Genomic DNA, 22,713 nt, shown 5'->3' on the forward strand with positions numbered 1-22,713 from the left:
AAAGGCTATTATTATAATTAATTGTTTTTACTCTTATTATTATTAATTAACTCAAGAAGGATGGGGTGATAGAAGTGAAGTGTGCTCCTGAAATGCCTCCCACCCCAACCCAGTGCCGTATGTAGACCCAGTATGGGCTGTAGGTTATATCTGGGTGGAGGTTCATGGAAAACCTTGCAGGTCCCGGCTTAGGGTCTCTGATGAAGTTGGTCCTGGACGCCCCTGAGAACCCTGCAGAACAGCATCGTGTTCTCTCACTGACTTTGGGAATCTAGACTTCTCTGCAATGTCCTCCCCTACATCAGGATCTCCCAGCATCAGAACAGGTGGATACTTTGGGCCTCCACACTTACTGCCATCCCCAAACCGACGACTTAGAGGAGAGTCAGGGCTGGAGATATCATTTTCCTTAAGAGGAAAGAAGCCTAAAGGTGTGATGCTCTCAGGCAAAGCAATGAATTGATGCCAATCCGAATTGTAGGGAAGGTAAATACATGAAGAAAATCTGCATGGACTTCTTAGGGGCAAGTGCGACATGAATATTTTGCTTTATGATTTAGGCGAAAATATACTTAGCTTTAAGACATTGTCCCAACAGGTCCAATTGTATGATTCCGGAGATCATGGGGCAGTGACCCTGTGGCTTGAATGTGCGTGGTCCGTTCTGCCCATCGACGGAACTGAAACTACGTTTCAGCCAGCTTCGAGCCACGATTTGCCCATTCTGCTCTATTCAAACTTTCTTTGTTGTTTTTAAAGTGAAATTTTTTCCTTATATGAAAGTATTATGGTCGTCGTGTCTGAAGTTACTGGAGAGTAGAGAAAGAAAAACCGCCATCCATATTTCCAATATTTAAAGGCAACTATTTTAATTTTATTATTGTGCACTTCCCGCAAAATTCTTTCATTGACATTTTCCACAATCAAGTTCATACTGGAGGTGAAATTTCATATCGAGTTGTCAGAATGAGACATTTTAGTCCTAACGTCTTCTCATTCTATTAAAATGATAAAGATTAGCGCCTTTAAGAGAGCAGCGTAATGTAACCCTGAGTGGACGTACCCCAGTTTTCTGATGGCTCCCCTGCTGTTGGCTCACAGCTTGATTGTAGTTTGTGTCTCGGGCGTATTTGGGGCTACTCGGTCATTCCGACTCTGCTCTCGACGGCCTCGCAGACCCTCCGCAATCAAGGAAGTCTGCGAACTCGAGTGGTTGTGTGTGTTTTCGAAATGAAACAGTTTTTACGAAGTGAGGGCGCTTCCTGGGTTTTACACACTCAAGCCCCACCGGCCTCTTTGGAGAGCGCTTTGTGGTAAAACAATTCCAAATAGTTTTTTTTTTTTTTTTTTTACCCGCCTGTGTGTTTAGGCCACCAGCCAGACAGATCTGGAAAACTGGGTCACTGCCATCCACTCGGCATGCGCGTCCCTTTTCGCGAAGAAGCACGGCAAGGAGGACACAGTTCGGCTGCTGAAGAACCAGACCAAAAGCCTCGTTCAGAAGATCGACATCGACAGCAAGATGAAGAAGATGGCCGAGCTGCAGCTGTCCGTGGTGCGCGACCCGAAGAACAGGAAAGCCATAGAAAACCAGGTACCGTGCGTCCACACGCGCACCTTCTCCTGCCGCCCCCATCACTCACGGCCCTCCCGAGGGCCGCCGTGTTTCTTCCCTCCCTGGGGGAAGCAGCTTCTGTGGCTTCTCCTCGCAGGTCCTTCCTGGCACTTCTGCGACGTGGGCGACATGGCATGGTTTACAATCTTTGGTTTCGGTGCACGGGTAACGGAATGTTTTGTGACCAGGTCTTTTTTTTTCTTTCTAATATTAAGTCATTCCTTCTTGCCGAGCTGGTCCTCTCATGGATCATCACTTTCAGAATAAAAATTGGTGTCATAAAACCACTAGACCATTAGACAGCTATGATTCTAAGACAAAGGATGGCTTTGGAAAGAGCCGGTTGGTATAATAGCCATTCCCATGTCTGTGGATTCCGAAAAACCACTACTTTTTTCTGTATTACAGATAAGGTGCCAAAGACAATGCCTTCTCTTATCTAATTCCGTATTCACATAATTAAACAGGTAGTTTTTGTGCTGTTTGCGTTTTAGAGGAGGAGAAGTAGCTTTTTTATATTTATTTTTCTTAGCTCTAACGTCCTCAGCACTTAGACAAGTGTCAGTGAAAGTCCTAGCATCCTTGTCTTCATAAATGCACAATAAAAGTAATACCTTCGGAAGGCTAACCAGGTGGTGGCTCGGAGCGTAGATTCAAGTGGGGACAGTTACTGAGCAGTAGAATGGCTGGGCTGGATGTGTAGTCACAAGGATCTGGTCCAGAGTAACGCCACAGAAGTTTAAAAGTTTATGTGGAAAATGCATTTCAGAGAATATAATGTCTGTAATTCTATAGGATCTTAAAGATACTATCTGACATTCCCGAATCAAACTGTTTCTCCAACAGAATATGCCACTTGTTTAAAGAGTACCTGCTGGCAAACTGCAAACTACAAACTAGTTCTAAGGAGAAACGGAACGGGAAGTTGAAACTGACAAGGAGAAAGAAGGAACTGGCAGGATGTTTGGGGTCCGACGAGAATACGGTGGCCAGATGCGCTGCCACCGGCGCTTGGCCTCTGTCACCTCCGCCTGCTTGTATCGGGGAGGAGTTCGGGTCCCGATCTCTCAGCTCTCTGTGTGGCGTTTAGGGATGTGGCGCTGTGTCAAGGTTACATGACAGATCAGAGCTTGAGGAGGAGGAGGAGAGGTGTTTACCCCCGTGTTTTCTTTAGACCGCGTCTCACCCGTGGTCCTGACTGCCCAGGGTCCAGTTGCCTCAGTCAGTGTATTGTCAGAGGCACACCTCGTGGAGGAGTCAGGTGTCTCAGTGCTCAGGGCGCACCAATCAAAAATCTCACACTAATTGAAATGTGGGAAAATGTCTGGTTTTAACTGTTACTGGCTCCCTGAAATTTAACTGTGAGGCCACTCTTTAGTCCTCTGAGGGGGACATCCAGCCTGGAGTTTTCAGGCCTTTATGCATTGCTTAGGTCCATAGAGAGAAAAGGGAAATTTAGTGACATTGAGCGGCTCCTGGACCACCTTTTTATTTATTTATTTTTATTTTTTTGCCTCCATTTTCTCTCTTTAAGGCCATATGAAATCCAAGCCAAGATTTTTAGAAATTTAAAAATTTTCTTAAATGTAATTTAGTGCTCTTGTCCATAGTCGATAAAGGCTTAATTTGTAACAGTACAATTAGTGTTATTCTCTGATTGTGAGGGGGCAGTTACTTTGACACAAACCCCTAGACAAATGCAGAAGGTCTGGGATGGTCATTGGGTGGCCTGACAAGAAGCTCTTCTAAAGAATTAGGGTAATTATTAATTACTCGCGGCCCATTTTATGTTCTTTGGCAGAGTCATCGCGTTAGCGGTTTTAGGTACGCCGTCCGAATGCTACCAAGTTTTCATTTCGGTCCTTCCCTTCTGTGCACACACCATCTCATATTATACTTGCACATTTTTTGGTAAGCAACAATTTGGATTGATCTTCAGAAATTCCGCCTGAAAATATTCCCCTCACCATCTTGGTAGAGTTTTCTTGAAATGTCCAAACCTGTGGAGAATTTTTATAAGAAGTGATTTGAGCCAAATCGATGACGTATGCCAGGGAGCAAGAACTCACATGCTCCCATATTGAAAAATTCTAAGGCTATGATTCAGTCGTGTTTTCCCAGAAGGCTTTGCAATGGGTAACATGATTTATATTTGCTGTGCCCACTGCCCTTAACTCATTTGCCTAGACAGTTGTGAAGAGAGCCGTGTGCTCTTGCAGACACAAAATATGTGAAATGATAAGGGGGGACAAGCACATGCTAGAATTTCTTTTATGAGATGATCTTTTACTAGAGAATGTTATGTGAAGCTACGGAGACAAATGTATTGACAAATCAAGTCTAATAAGAACATGACCTCCCAAATCTCCTGTAAGTTTAGTTTTCTCTAACTACCTTTTAAAAACTTTAAAAGAGCAGTTGGCTTTATCCACTTACCATTGAAAAAATCTCAATTTCACTGTATATATTTTTTTACATTAGAGAAAATATTTATTTTAATGCAACTCTTTTCCCCAAAGACCTCAAGAACCTCAGATAAAGTCATTTATAGCCTAATAATATCTGAACTTACAGGGTACATTACATCATGCAAGATAAAGTCTCTGGAACAGGTTTTCTTTGAAGTTCTTGGGTGGAAAAGATCACTGTCAGTGGCTTTTCCATATAAAAAGACAATAATAACGGCTGAACTTCATACTCGTGTGTGATGACATGTTTTGCTTTAAAAAGATCCATCATATGGTCCTGTCTTAAGGGCTTTGGGGTCCCCATGGGGCAGGATGACGCAACTTTCATCCGAGCGTGTCCGGCGTGGAGCCGACTGTGTAGCCTTTTGAAGTTCTGGGGGAGGAAGAGCTGTAAATTAAATCCAGTTAGTACTTTATTTTCCTTTCCATGTATTTTTTTTAAACAAGCAGACAGGGACGAAGCCTCACCACCCTTAGGCAGTTTGGCGTCCTCCCGGATGGCTTGGCCCCCGTCCTTTCTCCCGCCGTGACTCACTCTGTGCCTTTCTCACTTCCTGTGGCCAATGAGGCCAGAGCGGGAGGAGGCGCTTGGGACAGGGAGATGGCACGGCGAGAGGAGCAGAGAGCCTCGGCCCGTGGGCTTTGGGCTGCTCTGGGCTCCGTGAAACACGGGCTCCCTTTGAAATATTAAAGTCTTGAAACCACAAGGAGGATGGATCGAATTTAGACAATCGGAAATAGCGAAGGGCACAAAGTAAACAAAGCAGAGAAGAAAATATGGAAAGGGGTGTGTAGGTGGGGGTGACTTGGGGAATAAGCAGTGGAGAGAGGGGTGTTTGGGAAGGGGTTTGAGGGGGACACGGTCGGATAACGCAGGTGCTGGGCCAAGATGTGGGCTTCATTCTGCAGGCGGGGGCAGTATTTGCAGGCAGGAGATTAACCTTCGGTTTAGTTCGCTGGGCACTTATTAAGTGTGTACTCTGGGCCAGGCAAGTGTGCAGAGCCTGGGGATTCAGAGATGCCGCCTTCGCCCTCGGGATGCTCGCCCACTCACAGGGCAACAGGCAGTTGAGCGTGTAATTTTATCGAATAAATAAGTTCAGAGCAAATGATGTACGTGGAGGACAGACGAGAAGTTCAGCTTCCTGCATAGTCCTGGGAGACCTCCTGGAGGAGGCATGACTGAATTGCTTCTTGGAGAACGAGAAGGAGTTAATCAGCAGAGGAACGGAGAAGGATGTTCCAGGCCGAGGGTCAGCATGAGCAAAGGCAGGGAGCTCCGGGACCATGCGGAGCCTCCTGGCCGTGTGATCTTTCAGGCACACGAGGGGCCGGGCCGGTGGGGAGAGACATCAGGTGCCTCAGGCCGCCCTCCCTCTTCCCGGTACCATCGTGGAGGCGGCCAGTTTTCCCTTCCTCAGATGCGCCTCCCACGCACGGCATCCCAAAAGCAAATCCGATTGTGCGATTACCTGGTTTGAAAGTTCCTTAGGGGCCCCGTCGCTGATAAGATGAAGTCCCTGATAACCCCTACCCACCTCGACCTTCATCCGGCAGCACCAGACTTCCTGTGGGTCCCAGCTCCTTCTCTGGGCTTTTCTTCAGGCAGAGAAGACCCACGCGGGCCAGCCCCTCCCCTCTGTCATTGAGCTCACCTCTTCTCTGTGATGCAGGGTGTGTAGGGGTTACTTCTTCCAAGGGGCCGCCGTTGACTCCCCTCCCACCCACTCTGTCGGGGACCCCCTTCAACACTCCATAAGGTGCAGGGTCTCTATCGCTACTCTCGCCACATTGCTTCATAATTACCTTTTGGTGCGTAAGCTTGCTGCTCCTGTGGAATGTGAGCGCCTCGAAGATCCGTAACGTTGCCATCTCTGTACCCCCGGTACTTCGAGTTCACATGTGAATGTACCTCTGTCTCCTTTCCCCTTGGGCACTTTGAGTTCTTCTCTGCGTGAGGCCCCCCCACCCCACTCCTACCAGCTCTTGGCCTGTGTTGCACATTTGGCGGGTGAGGGCAAGGACCGGAGAGAGGTCAGTGTCACACGGCTGGCAAGCGGCAGAGCCGGGACGTGAACAGGAGCCTGTGCTCCTAACCGACGGGCTCAACGCCACTCGGTGACTTTTGTAAATTAGATTGTGCTTCACTTGCTAATTAACCAGTGGTTTTGTGAAAAATAGAAATTAAACCTTAATTTACTTGAGTTTTTCAGCTCGATTTGATGGGAGGTATATTTATTGTGAAACTGAATGAATTTTATGGCCTGCGAATTGTATCGCAAAGGAAAAAAACAAAACAGAACTGACTCTCTAAACCTTAGCTGGCCATTCTGACTACTAGTTAGCCTCGGCGTAAGCTGTCTCACTAGGTAGGTTCTTCTGTGAAGGTAGGTTTCCATGCTTGGCAAATGTCGCATGGGAGTTTGTCAGCTTATTTCATCAAAAAGAAAAAATGAGTTATCTTTTAAGACAAATCTATTAATAGACAAATGACCACATTCTGCGATCAAATGACTAAATGGTAGAAAATGTCTTTCTAGGAGTAACGGGTGTGGCGTGAATGTTCTTGTCATCTTTTTTATGTATCACTTATTCATCTGTTATTTTTAGGATCTTCCTTCACACTTTCTCCAGGAGACCATAACCTTTCTGAGCTCATTTAGTGAACACAGTTATATTAGCAACGAAGAAGAAACTCTCACATTGTATTTTGTATCAGTGCTGAAAAATGGAATTTTCCTCCTTTATTTAGGGGTTAATCATTTTTCCTTTCACAATGAAAGATAATGGAAACCTCCTTAGAGTGAGTTTTCTTCATCCTTGTCACTTTTAGTTTTGGTTTTTGTGCACGGACGTTAAATATGAGCTCAGTTGACCTAGAAGTCGAGTTTTTATTTTTCTGTCTTTGTATTTATCTTAAAATAAATGTCTAGAGGCAATTATTAATACTTAAGGATTTAGGAAAAAGTAGGGAAAACAGTCTTAAGAGAATTGATTTGGGGCATTTTAGTTTTTGATAATGTTAGAAAAGAATATCTAGAAATTCCCTGATAAAGTGATGTCAGATAATATTACTATTTTAGTGGAGATGATGATTGAAATTTACTGACACAGCATATTATAAATAGGTACAAAACTATCTTCTATTTCTCCCTTTACATTAAAAAAAAAGTATCTTTATCTCCTTCACCTCATTTTTTGAAGGGTGATTATAACATACAATATTACTTTAAATTGTGGCTGAAGTTGTACATTAAGGCTGATAAGAAATTGAAAAGCAAAATGTTCAATATGAATAGGGCAGTAGATTTACATTTTTTTTACATATAACACTTGGGGATTCCTGGGGAGAAATCAAGTCGACAATTGGATGAAAACTTGAATGAAAGTTGCTGAAGTACTTCTCGGCTAATGTGCAGTTACCTGCCTTAGGAGTGAGAAGACCTGGGATTCAGTCACAAATGCTCAGTAGATGCTCACCGCCCACTTATTGTTCATATCAGGACCAGCTTCGGGCCTTCGCTAGTCTGAAAAGACTAGGTTATCATGTGATCCTTCAAGTCACTTCCCTTCTGGGTCTCAGTCTTTTCCACTGAGCAAAGGAGGCATGGTAATCCTGATTGCCTTGCAAGTTCATTGCCTATGTTAACAGACTTTCTCATTGTTACAAGGTCTGTTTCGAGTTTGTGGGTCTGGCTTTCCTATCGCCCTCTTCCTTCCTATTACCCAGGCCCCTGAATCCATGTCTTCGGCATACCTTTACCTGCATATTCTCCCAAGTCCTTCTCTACAATTTTGATGAGTTTGTGGAAAGCAAAATCAAATATTTCATTGGTTCTTAGCCAACCACCAATTCCCGTTTGCCCTCCATGACTGCTTCTCTACAAAGAACCACAACCTTAAAAACAAGATAATTGTCTTTATGGAGTAGATGTGTGACTAATGAAGCCTCAGTCAGGATAAGGATAGGAAGCATTGTTGAAATAGAGAAGTCATTTGTATTTTCTACTAAATTCAATTGTAAAATTACCTCTACAGTGCCCGATATGATTAAAATACTGGTTTTCCTGAAACACAGTTGCATGAATTAGCACGGTCTCTACGATCTACTTTAAGCTGTTCGTCTTCCCTCCAGTGAACCTAAGCATCTGGATCCATGTTCTTCCCATGAATTCACCAACGTTTATCCCAGATTTTGGGTGGAGAGGTATAGGTGTGCTGAAGGTTATCGCAGAGTTTCTGACAAAATTCCACAATTCCCTGTTTCAGATGGAACTGTTTTTACCTTCCAATGGTGCTTCGATGTGTAGTCACGTAAATACGTTAAACAATGCCTTTAAAAACACTTTGTAAACTGTACAGTTCAATGAAAATAGAAGAGATCATCATCTTCCCTGATCTACAGGGATTGGCATAGACTTGGAATTTATTTTATATCTTTTGTCTTTTTAATCCACTGTGAATGGCATGGGCTTCTTTATCTCCCGGTATCCAATGACTCATGGGTTTTATTTCTCTTATGCCTCCAGCAGAAGCCCTAGGAAGTATCTCATAAGCCATTTCACATGGAGGCATAAATGAGGAATAAGCTTTAATATACTAGTTAATTCAGAAATATCTACACATTATTTTAAGACAAAAGAACGCGTCTATAATTATAGATTTTTGGGAAATCAGAGAAGATATTTGTGAGACAGACTACAAGTAGTTTTCACTGTGTCCAGTAACTTCTGGGAGGTGTCAGTTTATGGTTACATAATACCCACCCATTACTTCTGGGGTCTGGAATTCTCTCACGTGGCAAGAGGTGTGCAGTTTCAGTTCGACGTGTCTTGTTGGTTTAGAAGAGCGATCCTCGCTCAGGCTGTGATGGGCCCGGATTGGTGGAGGTGCTTTCAGACTCCCCGGCCTCACAGCTAACGGGTAGAATCTTCAGGCATAGGACTTGGGCGTCTGTTCTGGTCATTCTGGTATTCGGTCAAGGCCGACACCAGCCGGGGTGGATTACCTCACCAGTTAGGAGGTGACGGAATCGTCAATGAGGTCAAACTCACTACGGAGATCGACATTTTCAGTACGTGCTGGGAATTTGTTTTGCTGACAAACAATGACGCATCAGCAGATTGTTTAGATCATGTGGCCATCTCATTCCTTTCCCAGAGAAAATTTGTATAGTGAGAAATAGAGACGGAGACCTCGCAGGGGTCCGGGGAATCCCCAGAACTGGTATTGTTTTTCTCTAGGAGAAACCGAGGGGAGCAGAGTGTTAAATGTTGGGGGTCCTTCAAAATGGCATATTTATCCAGCTTAAGGATTGACCTGGAAAGTGTCCTGTGCAAGGTTAGGATCTGATTGGGTGCTAAACATGCAAAAACCCAGGGTGCCATTGTAAGTGAGAAGACAACTCTTGTCCTGAATCTTTATTACAACCGTCACTGTAGACCTTCTCTTGGATCTTGAAATTGCTCTCAGTGCCACGTGAAGCCTAGGTTTCTGTTCTGCTATTGAGTCCCTGTTCTGACAAGTTACTAGAGGCTTCTTCGCCTGTTAGTTATCTTTAAATGAAGACGATACTTATATATCACACACTTTGACATCCCTGGAAGAAAGGAGAGTAGCCCCCTGAGTTTGACTGCATTTCTTTACCTACTCATGACTTCAGTTTTGAAGAAGTACACAGAAATTTCTCTGTGTAAATAATTATATGCGTTTTAATTTTATTCAGAAGTGTAGCTGGTGATTATTCTCTAAGATGCTTACAGTAGGAGTAAGAGCCCTGTTTGTCCGTATCCCATTTGCTTTTTATTATTTCGAGTTATTTACTCAGAATACAGAAACGTAACGTCACAGCCTCCCTCTATCCAGCATCTGTTTGTGTGACATTCAGTTAATCTGGTTTAAGATCAGAGGCTGTAAATGTGAAGGGAAATGAAACAAAAATGAAATAACCGGCTTACAATTGTGCAAGTGCCTTAAGTCAGCGTGGCCGAGGGCGCTGGCATTCTGCAAAGGTCATGCCGTTTTGACAAGGCACTGTAGGGCCCGCCGGCTTTGTTTTGCTTCTGGCCATCCCGACGAAGCGCATGGCTGTCTTACCCACTGTGTTTTGGTGGGAGGGCTCGAGCCAGGGGGAGCAGGGCAGGCTAATTGCAACCGTGCCACACCAGCTGAAATGAACCTTTCCCTCAAGTTCATGAATGGGGTCGCGTTTTCCATTTGACCTCTGAACACTTATCGTTTTTATTTAAATTATCCCTATTTTTGTTTAAACAGATCCAGCAGTGGGAGCAGAACCTGGAGAAATTTCACATGGATCTCTTCCGGATGCGCTGCTATCTGGCCAGCCTTCAAGGCGGGGAGCTGCCGAACCCCAAGAGCCTGCTCGCCGCCACCAGTCGCCCCTCCAAGCTGGCGCTGGGCAGGTTGGGCGTCTTGTCGGTTTCCTCTTTCCACGCTCTGGTGAGTTCCCCATGGGGGCTGTTTGAACAGCATGCAGGATGGACCGCCCTCTCCTTTGTCTGGCTTATTACCTTCAGCGCTCCTGTGACTTAACCCAGTAACTGACCAGGGCCACCTAGGGGCTGGGCACCTGGGGATGCAAGGTTGGGGATACCTTGCCATCAAGAGCCCGGGCTTCTCCGCTGCTTACTCTAGGAATCCAGCTGCTGCTAGTAGACAGTTATTAGGTATTCACATCTGCATTCGCCATTCTGTCTGTCCCACCTCGTACAGTCGGGAGGGTGGCATTCCTAAGGGGCGGTAATAACGGTGTGAAGAGTTAAAGGCTGGTTGAAGGCCATTGTGTCTGCGCTGCAGAGGACCTCACGGCCTTTCTGAAATCGCTCCTCTGCGGGTGGTACCAGCTCAGCCTGGGGCGTCCGAGGGCGGTTTCGCTGGCCCCGCTGACCTCCGTGGAGAGGTCTGAATGTTGTAACGGGGCCTGCGTTCTCCAGATGAGAGACACCTCTGCGATGGGTCCGTTTCCGGGGTGTCAGACGTGCGGTAGCTTTGGGGCCTGGTCAGGACGCATGGATAGCAAGCGGGGCTCGCTTCCCTCAGGGCAACGGTCAATCCCATCTGTCGCCCAAGTAATACGCGTTAAGTCTTTCTAAAACTGTGTTGTAAATTAGGTGTGTTCTAGAGACGACTCTGCCTTCCGGAAGAGGACGCTGTCACTGACCCAGCGGGGGAGACACAAGAAGGGCATCTTTTCGTCATTAAAAGGGCTGGACACACTGGCAAGAAAAGGGAAGGAGAAGAGATCTTCCATAACTCAGGTGAACGTCTCCGCGCGCCGGGACCGCAGACCGGGGTGGGGTAGAGACCCTCGTTGCCGCACGTCGTAAATGTTCATCGTCCGTTAAGAATGACGTGAAAGTCGGTTCAAAGGAACGCAGTCTTAGTCAGCACGGACGTTTTTCTCAGACGACATGCACACGTTGCGCATTCTCTCTTCGACACTCCCAAAAAAGAGGTACTGGCAGCTTGCTCACGTCTGGCGTGCTTAGGAACACAAAGATGACACCCGGAGAAGAATCCACACTTTTCATTGCCTTTGCTACCAGTATTTATCTTCCCTGTAGATTTCGTCTTAAAATAAATGTGTAAAATTAATAATAATCAGAGTTACCGTAGCTAAATTCTGTCAGACACTTGGCTTACTTAACCTCTATGACATGAAATAGGCATTTTGTCATCGCATTGTACAGATGAGGAGCCTGAAACCTGGGGAGGTTAAGCAAGGCACATCCTTACCCCTGTTGGCACAGCACCTGGACTGGGGCTGGGTCTGCCTGGATCCGGAGCCCCGAAACACTGGGCTGTGGCTGCTGTTGAATTCCCTGAGGAAGGGTGGCCCTTTTAACACTTCATCAAGTAAAAATAGCCTGAGCACCGGTCGTTGAAATGTGGCCCATGTACAGTGAATCGTTTTCAGAACTTCCTGAATACTCCCATCTGAAGTATTTCTTAACGCCGCGCACACGGTACGTGACCATGATTTTTATGGTGCCGATTGAGATGTTTTAGGTTTATTGCTTTTTCAGAGACTATTGAAAGATGAGTTATCATATGACGATCCGATTGTGTAAGTGACTAGGGAAAACGTTTGTGATTAAGTTCGAAGGAGTTCCTTGTTTTTATTTTTAACAGGTGGCTCTCATCCGAATGTGCTTTCATTGTCATCTGGAAGGGAGGGTCATATTTTATGGAACTTCATTTTCTAATTTTTATGTAGCTATTTATTTGATTGTGTAGAACAGTTTCGTGAGTTAGTGAATAACAGATAGTTTTGGCTTCTTTGACCTGCTTATAATTTTGGAACTATAAAGGAGAAGATGATAGCGAGTGGGTCGGTCGATTGGAAGACACCAAAAACACACGAACACGCTTTTATGTGGCTGCGGTTTTTGTATATTTGTATATAATCAGGGAGAATATCATATTTTAGAATTGTGGCTCTACTTGTACTTTAATCGTAAAACGTAATTCTTGGTTATAATTGGAAATGTATTTCTTCATTATAAGTTGTAGTCAACTATAAACCATTGACTAATGTTGGGCTTATATTTTTTTAACTGAACTAATATGAAATTGAAATAAGGTCTTTGGGGCAAATTTTGATTTTAATCAAGACAGTCAATTCAATATATTTAAATCATAATAATAAATAACTTGATAGCTTGCTTATTTTTCTTAGATGTTGACATTTAGCTAATTAGACATGAGCTAAAAGTTCTTAACGTAAGATTTCTTGTTCGACAAAAGCATTTGTTTGAACATTTTTGTTTTAAAAAGAAATGAAACTAATTCTAGCCTTGATATTTATAAGTGAATAAAGTTGATATAGTAGGTCTCCATTAATGTTTAAATGACCTATTCTTTAATGTTTATTATTCTGCTACAAAATCTAGAAGATAAAAATTAGAAGAAAAAAAAAACACAGGAAATGACTCCTAGTTTCTCTACCAAAACACAAGGACTTTTAACATTTAACTATTTCTTCTCAAAATTTATTACATGCACATTTAAAATATAGTTATAAGCTTGATTTTAGTAGCTTTGCCAACTCAGCTTTGAGCTCTGTTCCACGTCTTTAGAAATCACACTTGTTGTTAAAAGTGACATCGGGAAGATCCAGGATGACTTAGAGAATGACATCATAGAAAAGTAAAATTTGGAACCATATGGGAAAGAAAAAAAAAAGCAACGTTTTCTTTACAGTGAAAACTTTAAATGTGGTAGAGTAGTCAATAGTACAAATTGTGATATGAAAACCTTATGAAATGTCATAGAACTTAAATTTTTCAGTACCGAAGAGGGTAGCCTGCCCAACGAACCCACAGAGCCATTTCATTGGTCTCTGTTTTCAGCCTGTCTCTCAGATATTTGATTCAAGTGGCAGCCATGGAGTTTCTGGAACTCGGCTACCTCAAAACCCCGATAACTCCAGCAAGGCAAACATTGCCGTAAAGGGCAGCCATCCTGTTTCACACCGATGACGCAGAGCTGAGTTAAGCGGGCACTGCTAGTTCAGAAACGATATGAATCTGTCAAAAATAAATTTAGAATTAACATGGCCCCTGGTAGGTAAATAAGGGATATCCTAGGAATGCCGAGTATTTTCGAAGGTATCTAAACTCATGACAACTGTCTTAAAAGCGGCATGACTGAAGTCAAAATAGCAGCTTTCATTTATTCTTCCTTATTCCTCAGCAGTACTTACTCTCATTTAAGAGTTTAGTGAATTCAAAATTGTGTCTTCCTCTTGAGGTTGTCAGGGGTCATCACACAGATCCATGCTGTCAACTTAGCAGCCTTTGGATCTCCAGGTGTCCTCAGTGGAGCTGAGTACAGGGTCCCCTTTGGTCACCAGAATTGCTTCTGACCAAACGTACCTTCCGATCCATTTCTGAGGAATGGAATTCTGGAGTAGGGCAAAGATGATCAGGATGGGTTTATGCTTCTTTTTTGTGTCTTTTTTCAAAGCCATACCTTACCCTCGAAGCTGTGTTTCGTGTTACTGATTGGTTACCTACCTTCTTTGCCAAATCATTTTATCTTGGATTTTATGTCCAGCAAACCTCTAAACTATTTATGGAGTTCGAAACCTGATTTTAATAGTCTTGGATAAGCTTAATATGCTTTCACAGAAGCAGGCAGTATTTATACTAAATTAATTGGGATAATTCACTGAATTATCCCAATTAATTTAGTTTGAAAAAACTGAGGCATGGTGGAGTGCATTAGACACTGTGACATGTCCTACGGACTTTGAGTGGGGGACTTCCTGGTTATCCTAAAAGAGACAACAGAGAGAGCCACCTAGTCTGCCTTCACGTGAGGCTGGCCCCGACCGTGGGGCCCGAGCTGCTCAGTGTGCCGTGGTTATTGTTGAAACCGCTCCCAGGTGGCAGCTGAGATGTCCTGAACTGGGGCAGAAAACCTCCGCTCAAAACCCAGTCCCCTTCCCACCGACCCTCGGAGTCAGGGGCTGAGGGGCAGCTTTTGCGATGGAGGGATTAGTGCCAGGAGGCTTTGTCGCTGGCCTTGTTCTCGTCTGTTCCTTTTCCTTCCTTTGGCTAAATCTGAACGACCCAGGGAGCACAGGGAAGCCAGATCCAGACCTTCCTATTTACAAATCACAGCGTTAAAACGGCAGACGTTATTCCGTATACTCTCAGGGCCTGTGTCCAAGTCCAGATCAAATCACACTGTCCTGGAGTTTTACTTGATTTTCTAAAAAGATGGTATCACTGTTATTTGCTTGGTTCTTTATGCTACTTTTCACTGGCAGCAATCTTGACAAGTATCTATATCATGTCTCCCAGGCAAGCTTGTAATCGGGACCTTTGCTCGGTATAGTTTATATAGATCTTACGATTGTGTATATATTCTCAATCCATGGCATACTGCTAAGGATATGGTCTTGCTTAGTCAATTTGCCTATCAGTTGTCTTTATTAGATATAGTTCTTTAACGTTTGAGAAACGCTGTTTGTTTAATCCGCAATAAAATTGCATAATTTTAAGATTTTATCTCTTCCAACATTAAATGACAATTTAAAATTCTTTAAGTGTTAGGAAATTATATCATCAAAGCACTTTCTATTAACAGGACTTAGGTTAGACTTTGAAAATGAATTTTGCTAAAATAACCATTAATGGTTAGAATTAATTATTTAAATTGGGCTCAAATTACCAAAAGATCTTGTGATTTAATCGAGAAGTCTCACTGGTGCTGTAATGGACGAGAGGAAAGTATTATTGCATCTGTTTTTTAAAGCATAGGTATTGAAACAGTTATCTCTAGTTATTTTAAGCATTGCTTCTGGTCTGGGAAACTGAAGAAATTCTTTTGACTTACAAGGCTGTTTTAATGGTATATTTATCATTTCTGTACTGCAGGACTCAGATAACTAGGTTTAAATTGAGTTGCAGATAGAATTGAGGGCATTTGTTTTTTATATCTCTGGGACTTAAAATTTTGCCTGGTAGCCGGTTGAATAATTAATATTACATTTCACTAGTTTTCCTCCACTCATTATTCTTGGGGAATATTTATGACTTGCACAAACCATTTATATACAGTCAGTATATTACCTCTGTTAGTGTAACACAGAAAGGTAGTCATTCCTGAGCATTGGGGTGCGGGGAACGGGGGAGGGGGTCACAGGCATTTAAAAATATTCCACTCTAATTGGTGCATCGTGTAACAGTTCAACAGTGAGTCACCCCAATTTAAAATCTGTTAGGGTTGGAATAAAGCCAGTCTTATTTGAGCCTTTTTTCAGAGGACTGCTTTGGCTAGCGCAAAAGGAAAGCCTTTCATAGGTGCATATTGATGAGTAATAGTGAGTCTCAGTCAGGATTTGAAGGGAGGTATTTGTTATGGAGATTGACAACAAAGTCTGGACGGAGGCTCAGAACAGGCAGCTATTCCAGAAGCTTCACTGCGGAAACTGGAGCCCCTGGGCCTTGGCTCTCGCTCCTGGAAAATCGGTTTGGGGTGTCCCAACGTTCTGTGGCAGCGAGTGAACGAAGTATTGTCGCATTAGTCATTAGCTCCAAAGTGGGGGGCAGGGGAGCGCTAATGTCGGTTTTTAAAATGGAAAATATGAATGAAAAGCACTTTTGACTGGAGCAGGAGTTGGTTTAAAGAGAATGTTGGTTCGGAACCCTCCGTAACCTACCCGCGTAGACAGACACACACGGGTCATTGTTCCTTCCGTATCGACCGCTGTTTAGGCATCAGCCGACGAAGGAAGTAAACACTTTCTCCTCTATGACATTTTCGCGTCGTTAAGAAAACCCCGAGCACTAAGTCTTTTTGTTTTCCCCTCATCTCACTTGCTAATAGACGTCGCCTTTATCGGCAGCGTGGTGGCGCGGGGCCCCTTCGTGACAGCCAGACTGCGATTTCGCTACTCACTTCCCTTCAGTGATCCAAGTGGTAATTACGAGCCATTTGATCCGGGAGCATCTGCTGCGAGAACACACAGAGTTTCAATTTTCTCTCCTGGAAGCGCTCTGAGCAGAAGTAATTTGACATGCGCCTCCAAGACCATTAATGTAATAATAATAATAAACGCTTCTGTGGAAGGGGCCGTGCCAGGAGGAGTAACGTGATTTGTAAACCTTAGCTGGAGAGTCTGCAAAGGCCAGAGCTGCTGGTCAGCGATGATGCTCCCGTTGCGTGGATGGCCAGATCCAGACCACACGGTGATCTGAGCCAGCAGTTGCCACCACAGTGCCCCCCAGGGTTTGTAAACAAAGGGGCGATGCTCATGCAGGCCTTCCCAGATCTTTATCGATGATTAAATCACGGTAGTTAAGCTGACTACAATGTAATGCCACCATCCAGACTGAACTTCAAAAAAGTTTTTTTTTTTTTTTAACCTTCTTATGGCTCTTTACGGTTTATGTACCTTCAAATGCCACTCCTCACACCAGTCCGCAGCCTCTCCATGAGGCCGGTGTTTCTTAGCCATCTTTAAAGGTACAGAAACTGAAGCCAAAGGACGTTAGATATCCATCCCAACAGGGCCGGGATGGGACCCACATTACCCGTTATATTTTTACCAGTTCTATTTCTCTTTCCAGGAACTGGAAACCTAGAATGGGCTAATTGGAAACTAACTTTAAGGGGGAGAGACAGGTAGAGTGGGAGGCAGGCTGAGTCTGCAGCAACCTTAGAGGTAGCCAACCACAGACTTAAAGATTTGTTTCACATAGCACCTTTGAAAGGGGTTAGCTGGGAAGAGAGTTGTCCGGATGGCCCAATTTGTTGTGCTTATTTTCAAGGTCTTCTGGTTTTTTTTTTTTTAAATAAAAAGGTAGGGGAGTATTTCATCTAGCTTATTGGGGGGTGGGGTGGGGGTGTGGAAAGTCCGTTTTCACTGTGGAGCATTGACCTGCAAGGGATTCCGTGCCATTTTCTGTGTAATTGGACAAAGCTGACCAGGATCTAGGAGAGCGGTCAGCACTGAGTAGCCTTTTCTTTTTCTAGTTCAAGTTCATTAATCCCACATTCTTGATGCTTTCTTGGAATCACCAGGTTTTACAGTTCTGTTACTCTGTACACATCTGGGAGTGTGTGTGTGTCTGTCCGATGCCCAGAAACAACTTCCATAGACATTTTCATCACGGAGTCTCTTGTGAGGGTCTGAATCATCCTTGGCCTTGGCTTCGATAGGCATCTTCTCTTCTGTCATTCGCTCCATCTTAAGGGGAGACGCAGGAACAATTCCTCAGAGAGGTTGTGGGCACAGAGATGGGGGTGGCCTTTGAAATGAGGCTGAGGGGTGTCAATGGGGAGAGCCGGCACGGGAAGCTGGAGGCAAAGATGGCGTTTACTCCTTTGTGGAGAATGTCAGGTGAGCCATTTTGTCCAACTAGGACACATGCGTGTCGCAGAATAAGAAGGATCAGGAAAGTCAGGTTGCATCTTTTGGGGCCGGGGGTGGGTGGGGTAGGGTGGAGGCGACTGCCCAGCCGATATATTTCTATAGAGTGTAGTGGTGGTGAGCGCAGACTCAAGCCTGGTTTCCAGAATTCAGATCCCCACAGTACCATGCATTCGGCTCCCTGCATGAGTTTGGGCAAGGTTCTAGAATTTTCTGAGCCTCCTTTTTCTCACATGTTAAATAGAGGGTTGAGAACGGACAGCAGGCATGTCAAAAGCCGCTTCCGTTTGGCCCTGTGCGGCGGTCTCTCTATGATGGACAGCGAGGAATGGGAACAGGAGGGCAGGTAGGGAGGGGGAGCTGTGGCATTTCTCATGTCCCTCCCCCCGCCCCATCTGTCCCGTCCCGTTTTTCCTGTTCTGCTCCTGTGGAATCGAACCGCTTTGCAGCAGGAGTATGGACTGTTCCATGTCTTCCTGGCCTGTGTTTCGGTGTGTGGTTTCTTACTCCACAGTGACCTCTGCTGGGTTTTCGTTTGATTCTGAGCAAGCGCGGTGTGAGAGATGGGGTCTGCACCTCTAAGGCAGTACCTACCTGCCTGTTGATGCCTCACCTGGTTGAAAGTACGGCCCAGGTGAAGTACCGGGGAGGCTGAACCAGAGAAGAAAATGGGACTGGGTGAGATCAGGCCTTCGGGAGAGAATGGCGTCATCTGGTTCCCTGTGTCCTTGGCTCCAGGCATTTGCTCCTCTGTCTCCTTTTCTCATTAGTTTTGGCACGTGAGACTCCTATTCATCCCGGGCTGCGACCGGCTGTGCAGGAAAATGTACAGAAAGTGGCAGACCCATGGCAAATCCAGAAATGTCACTTCAAAGATGAGCGTCTCATTTCAAAATGACAACGCAGAAAGATGGGTCTTCCCTTGCTTTGCCTAAACCCGTTTTTTGTTGTTGTTGTTGTTTTTAATTTCTTTAGCATCTATTCTGGTTTTTAAACCCTACATAGGAAGATCTTTTACTTTTTTTTTTTTCCAAATGCATGGAATTGAAAGTAAAATCACTCATCAACGATACAACACTGTGTAGCATTGAATCTGTATCTAACAGTGTCTGCTGTGTAAGGCGTTTTAACATATCATCTCCTTTGCTCACAAACTTGTACTGATGATCCTAAGTAATTATCTTAATAATATCTGCTTCACAGAATGGGGCACAAGGCCCAGCAAGGTAAATGTCCCATTCTAGGTCTCTCCTTACCGGTAAGTGGTAGAGTTTGTGACTTGAGCATCAGGTTATTTAATTTCAAATCCTCAACTATTTGCTACCAGACTCATGGAAGAGCCTAGCCGGAGGAAAACATTACTGAGTTGCTTAATAAATGTTAACTATTTTTGTTCGTAAGTTATAGAAGTACGTGTCAGCATGAGGTCATTGAATTACCGTGCTGAGGAAGTTTAGGAAACTCAGCTTTTTTTGGAAAAGGGTCATGTTTTGGGATAATTTCTAAAAAAGAATATTTAGATGTGAAATAGCTGAAGGATAGAAAAAAAAATTTTTTTCCCTAGGTTTAGGGGTGGACTTTGAGAAACAAGTAGGAATAACAGAGAAGAAAAATGTGCTTGGATTACATACAGCTCAGGGTTAGGATGCAGGCAGGCGTCAGCAGCCATGGACGAGAGTGGATTCGAGAGTCGCTGAGGTGGTGGCTGAGGTGCAGATTTCACGGTGGCCTTAGCCATCTGCACCTCTGGAGCAGTGGGAATGGATGCCCAGCGGTCCTTACGCTGACCACGGTGTTCTAACTTGAGCTAAGAGGCAAAATGGCATTAGTGGCCGGAACACAGAGCAAGGAGTTAATGGGCTCCCACTCGGCTGCACTGGGGTTCAGGTGCACGTGGGTCCGTCTGCCCCAGGGGTCGTGAGAAGCCTGAGGTATGAGGAGTGTGACAGGGCTGACTGTAAAATACACCGTAAAGGAAGGGGGCACTCTTTGAGTAATTTCTCTCATTTTTAAATCAAATTTATCTGCTTTTTTTCTTTCTTTTTTCTTTTTTCTTTGAATCTGAAAACAGGTTGATGATCTTCTGCATATGTACGGTTCGGCAGCCGATGGTGTTTCCCGAGACAATGCATGGGAAGTCCAGACTTACGTTCATTTTCAGGATAATCAAGGAGTGTCTGTTACGATCAAGCCAGAACACAGAGTAGAAGATATTTTGACTTTGGCATGCAAGGTAATGGGTTTCGCTGCAGAAATCTGCTTCTGAAGAAAAATGATCATTAATGTTGCATTCCTGTGCCTTCTAAATCTGTGTGGCGTTTAAGACCTCACTTTCTGCAGTAGGAAACGTTAACTTATATTAACATATGTGCTAATTAGCATTGTCCTTCATCTTTTAGAAGTATGGGTTGTTAGATTGTGATCCCTATCCTTTGTTAAGAACCTTAGCTATTTTATTGAAATTACATATATGCCTTTATATCTGGAGTAATTATGAAGGTGGTGGTTTTTTAAAGTTACTAAGAGATGGTGCCTTGGAAAAAGGTAGCGCAAACTTTGAAGTGTTGGTTTGATTTAATCCTAAATTGTTTTACCGAGTTTCTCTAAATGAAGCAAGTAACTTGACACCACTCATAGCGGCATTGTAAGTTGACGAGGAATTTTATTCATTATTCAAGTTGAGTTTTATTTCTGAAAAGGTAGCTTAAGTCTTTATTAAAGACTTAATAAGAGAGCCCCCTGAAATGGATGAAATAGACTCAAGTAGCAGATCAGATGTGTTTTTGACCACCAGATGGCGCAGTAGAGCTTAAGTATGTTTACATTTCAGAGAAAATGCAAATATATGAAATGGGAAAAAAGGCATGTAGAGTTTGGTAACTCTTTTCTATGTGCACTTAGTAGACATGGGTAATCTTTAATTTAGTCTTCCTTTGTCACGTTGATTTGAGCCTCAGTCTACCAGACATTTATATTTGTAGCTTATGTTCTTATCACTTTAATTCCCTTTTACTCTATTGTGTAAGGATTTTACGAGTAAACAGCCAATGATATCATTTTGTAGCAATGATGTCAGTTATTGATAAATTTTCTAAGTGATAGAGCATGTCAGAAGTAGTGGGTCAGTTAGACCCAGGTAGAGCACAGATCTGAGATAATCTCTCACTGTTAAAATTCAGAGAGAAACAGAGAGCGCATAGACCTGCAAGCGTATGAGTTGTGTACACACTTTCCTTTTGATAAAGTTTTCGAATAGGAAATTCCTTATTCTGAAGTCTGTGGAACATGAGATCGTTAACATTTCACAAACTTCTCTACTTCAGTAGTGGGAAACAACTTAAAGTTAGGTAAGACCAATGTATACAGAGATAGCTTTTGCTGAGACGGTAAGATATGTTCTATCAGATGCATACTGCCATAACCTCTCAAAATACACCTCTTGCTTTTAGTGATAACCAGTATCATTTAGAGAAGCCCCTTCTTTCCTACTTTTGCACATTTAAATTTGAGCTCTCATGTGGGTTTAAACTCAGTACCTTATAGGTGGTATTTCTTAGATATTTCCACTTGGATTTTCAGTGAACGACGATGCATCTAGAAAGAATATTTAGACTCTAAATGACCGCCTTTTTCCTTACAGATGAGGCAGTTGGAACCCAGCCACTATGGCCTGCAGCTTCGAAAGTCAGTAGATGAAAACACCGAGTACTGTGTGCCCGCACCGTACGAATTCATGCAGGAACAGGCAAGTGCGCGGTCGCCTTGGAACAGGGAACCCGAACCACGTCCGCGGCCTCCTACTTTTAAACCTATGTGATCTGGGGAGGAAAATTCTGTTTAAATTTGGCATCTAGTTTGGGAACAATCAAAATAAGTTTCCCAGAGATCGTGACCCCAGACCCTCTGATTTTGTGGTTTTTATCTTTTGTAGGTTTATGATGAAATAGAAGTCTTTCCGCTAAACGTGTACGACGTGCAGCTCACGAAGACTGGGGGCGTGTCTGACTTCGGTGAGCCCAGGGACCCCCCCCTTATCTAACCTCACCTAATTTGCCACGGTCCCGGCCCTAGTTTTTTTTTTTTTTTTTCTTTACATTACGTTTTCAGAAATGATGGCGATCGTTTCTGAACTTCATTATTCTCGCTTCGTTTTTATTTATTTATTTAAGCAGGCTAAAAAGATATGTGTTACTATCAGGGAGAGATGTCAGAGTCATTCAAAGGAGTAAAAATAAAAGTCGATGAGAAATTCGAAATGATGGTGATGATCATGACACAATGAATTTACTGTGTGCCGCGTGGCATGCTAAGCTGATTAACTCATGATTCATCTGACAGGTCTTTTCATCTCGGTGCCTTTGCTCTTCGCTTGCTTTCGCCCACCTGGAGTGCTACCCTTCCCCGCATTCCTCCTCCCTGATTGCGTAAATTAGACCTGTCCTTCAAGACCTAACTGAAGGTCAAACTTTCTTGGAGCCCCCTATCTGATTGCTTTAGCTTCCATTTAACAGTTAAGGGTCAGTACTACTCAGATCACTTCGTAATATTTATTTCTTGCGTTTCTCTTTGTATCTAAACTTGTCTTTGACCTCTTTATAGACTACACTTATGTCTTAAAGTTTACTTCTGTCTTATTCTGTCTTGTACCATAGGAACTCGGTCAGTAGATAATAGTCAATGAATATCTCCTTAGAAAGACTGTTTCTTATCTCGTTAAATATATTAGC

At 43.7% G+C, this 22,713-nt stretch overlaps 1 protein-coding gene across 7 annotated transcripts in view; it reads left to right on the plus strand.

The window, feature by feature from the left end:
* TIAM2 (TIAM Rac1 associated GEF 2) overlaps positions 1–22,713 on the plus strand; it is a 217,719-nt gene that overhangs the window by 134,759 nt on the left and 60,247 nt on the right. For 6 of the 7 annotated variants that reach the window (XM_036222944.1, XM_036222951.1, XM_036222964.1 and 3 more), the window contains 6 exons: positions 1,370–1,594; positions 10,357–10,542; positions 11,214–11,360; positions 20,058–20,219; positions 21,627–21,731; positions 21,918–21,996. In XM_036222944.1, the coding sequence (XP_036078837.1) occupies positions 1,370–1,594; positions 10,357–10,542; positions 11,214–11,360; positions 20,058–20,219; positions 21,627–21,731; positions 21,918–21,996 (904 nt within the window). Of the gene's footprint in view, positions 1–1,369; positions 1,595–10,356; positions 10,543–11,213; positions 11,361–13,466; positions 13,539–20,057; positions 20,220–21,626; positions 21,732–21,917; positions 21,997–22,713 lie in introns of all 7 variants that reach the window. The other variant, XM_036222993.1, reaches the window with a different exon arrangement.

This window comes from Rousettus aegyptiacus, unplaced genomic scaffold (genome assembly GCF_014176215.1).
Source record: "Rousettus aegyptiacus isolate mRouAeg1 unplaced genomic scaffold, mRouAeg1.p scaffold_m13_p_1, whole genome shotgun sequence".
In the NCBI taxonomy this organism is placed as follows: Eukaryota; Metazoa; Chordata; class Mammalia; order Chiroptera; family Pteropodidae; genus Rousettus; species Rousettus aegyptiacus.